Source organism: Benincasa hispida, chromosome 1 (assembly GCF_027475165.1).
Source record: "Benincasa hispida cultivar pf3 chromosome 1, pf3_genome.v1.1, whole genome shotgun sequence".
NCBI lineage: Eukaryota > Viridiplantae > Streptophyta > Magnoliopsida > Cucurbitales > Cucurbitaceae > Benincasa > Benincasa hispida.
The window spans coordinates 5,495,899-5,498,578 of record NC_143478.1 but is presented as its reverse complement, the minus strand read 5'-3'; the positions used below and the strand labels follow the sequence as shown (position 1 = coordinate 5,498,578).

Genomic DNA, 2,680 nt, shown 5'->3' with positions numbered 1-2,680 from the left:
AATTAGTCAGGTAGTTGAGATTATTAGATATTTTAGTTTTAAGTGATTAGATTTGTTTAAAACATACTATAATTGTAGGGATTGGAGATATATTTATCCATTTTTTGATCCTAAAAAGGTATGAAGATTGAATTTTGACAAATTTTCCAAACTGAAACTGTTTTTTGGCTATTTTCTAAAAATAGGCTGACGGAAGGTGTGAAAGAGGATATGGGAAGAAAAGAAAGCCGTAATTATCAAATCTGGTCCTCGATGTTAACTACCTACTGGCCTACTAATTTCAAGCAACAATTAATTAATTTTGTTGGGTTTTAAACACGTGTTAAATACTCTTAGGGAAGGGACGTTTGAGTTATGATTTTAGTAGATAAAAGTTTAAATTCGTATATGGTCTGTATTTTAAAAGCTTAAATTAATTGTATAGTCTTGGTATTTACATTTTAAATTGTCTAAGAGTGAGTTAATACAAAGTTACATAGTTTATGTATTATAATTATGCAAAAAAGTTTATTATAAAGACCTAAACTTTGTTCAATTTGCGCTAGATTTATATATTTATATCTTATAGAATTACATAAAATCTAAGGTCTCAACATATAACGATTATTTAAAATAATATTTAATTAAGGAAAGTAACTAAAATGGCGAAGTTATAAAAGTAGTATTGGCACATTAGTTTTTTTTTTTCATAGTTCAATCATTACAACTTAATTATGTGATAATAATATATGTCATATCTAATGTGTTAGTGTTAAAAACTACCCAATTTCCAATGACGATTCTTTTTTTAATACAATACGACAGTATCAAAAATTTGAATTACATATTTCTTAATTGTTAACATATTCGTATTTCAATTGAGTTATGTTCACTTTGACTTATATAAGTACATTTATAATATAAAATTTTTATAATAAATCGTTATTAAATGTTGCAAATTTATTATCACTCTTTCAATGTTGTTAAGATAGATTGTCATTTTTTTGTTGGTTTAGATGATTAAATAAGAATAATATGAATAAATTTCCAAACCACATAGAATATATATATATATATATATATATATATATATATATATAAACTTAACTTGGATGCTTCATTAGATGTATCTATCTTAGTACATCCTAAATATGGTAAAGAATTGCTGTCACGTGACATTTTTATTTTTTAATTTTTTTCTAATTTTTTTTACACAAGAGTTGATTGCGCTCTATATATATATCACACACACATACTAGAGACTTTTTCAAGTATTATTGCTCAATTAATTGGTAAAAAGTTCGAATATACGGTCGATTCTAATAGTTTCAGTTTCAAAATCGTGAATACATGTAATTTACATTCATCTACATTCTTTAATCTTTATTTAATAAAAGAAACAAAAAGAAATTAGGAAAAAAAAAAAGAAAAAAGAAAAATCTCCCTCCACTCCACCACGCTTCCTTGATCTCATTCACGAAACACGTGTTCTTCTCCTGACCGTAAATCGACACGTTTGATCCAACGGCTACCAATCGCCGCCGAGTTCGAACTTCCACCGGCGCTGCCAATATGAGCAATTTCCAATCCCCGGCCCACCGGCAAGAAAATGGACTTCACGACACGTGTCCCCCTACGAAGCACACCTTGCCATCTAAACCCCAAAACGTTTCGTTCCCATGCATTTTTACATACCAAAACTGCCCCCCTCTCGCTCGCCTTCGCAACTCTCAAAACCCTATCAAAATCTTTCCCCCTAAAATCCGCCACCAGAAAATCCAACCCCTCCGCCTCCGCCGCCACCGCCTCAGCGTCTCCGATCACAACTTCCGGCGGCGATAAGACTCCAGCCTTCCGCATCGCCTCCACGTACTTCGATCTTGACCGTTCGTCGGCTACGATGCAGAGATGGCGTCCGCCGGTGTGTCCAGCGGCGATGGCGAGACCGACGCTTGTAGCTACCGGACCTCCGTCAGACCAAGTCTCGACGATGAGTTTGGCGTTCCAGCCGGCGGCCATGGCGGAGAGAAGCTCCGCGACGCCGAATTCGCCGTAAATTTCGCACTGAAGTAAAAAGGAAATTTGATTTATTAATTTTCCGAAAAAGAAATGGTATAAATTAAAGATTTATATGATTAGTGAAAAATTGAAATGAGCTTACTGATTTAACTGTGTCGATATATGCCTTGGAAGCTCTATCCGGTGACCAAACAAGCTTCATAATTTCTCAGCCTTTTCTTCTTTTTTCTTTTTTCTTTTTTCTTTTTCTGTTTGGTTTGGAAGAAAATGGCAGCTTTTGATTTATTTGTGAGAAGTTTGGGCTTTTCTTTACATATAAACATATATAGAGAGATGGAGAGAGAGAATGGAGAAAAGAGAGAGAATTTTGGTTATGGGAATTTTATTATTTTAATTTTGATAATGGGAGTTGACATTTGCAATGAGAATATGGATAGGCAATAAACCTGAAATTATTGTATGAAAAAAAAAGGGGAGAGAAATTACTGTAAAAGTACTTTTTCTTGCGCAATGGGTTATTGATATATTTTGACTTTTAAGGCAAGCATTCCCAATTACAAGTTTACGGTTTTTTTTTTTTTTTTTTTTTTTTTTTTTTTTTTTTAAAAAAAATTTAGTTTTAAATAAATCAATAAAAAATGCCATTATAACCTAATATTTTTTTTTGGTTAATTTTATTTAT

General features: G+C 32.1%; 1 protein-coding gene across 1 annotated transcript; it reads right to left on the bottom strand.

The window, feature by feature from the left end:
• Positions 1 to 1,268: 1,268 nt before the first annotated feature.
• On the bottom strand, positions 1,269 to 2,325 carry LOC120090187 (uncharacterized). Its single transcript, XM_039047722.2, has 2 exons — positions 2,141 to 2,325; positions 1,269 to 2,043 (listed from the first exon to the last, which is right to left on the bottom strand). The coding sequence occupies exons 1-2, from the start codon at positions 2,198 to 2,200 to the stop codon at positions 1,450 to 1,452; spliced, it is 654 nt and encodes a 217-aa protein (XP_038903650.1). The 5' UTR covers positions 2,201 to 2,325; the 3' UTR covers positions 1,269 to 1,449.
• Positions 2,326 to 2,680: the final 355 nt, after the last annotated feature.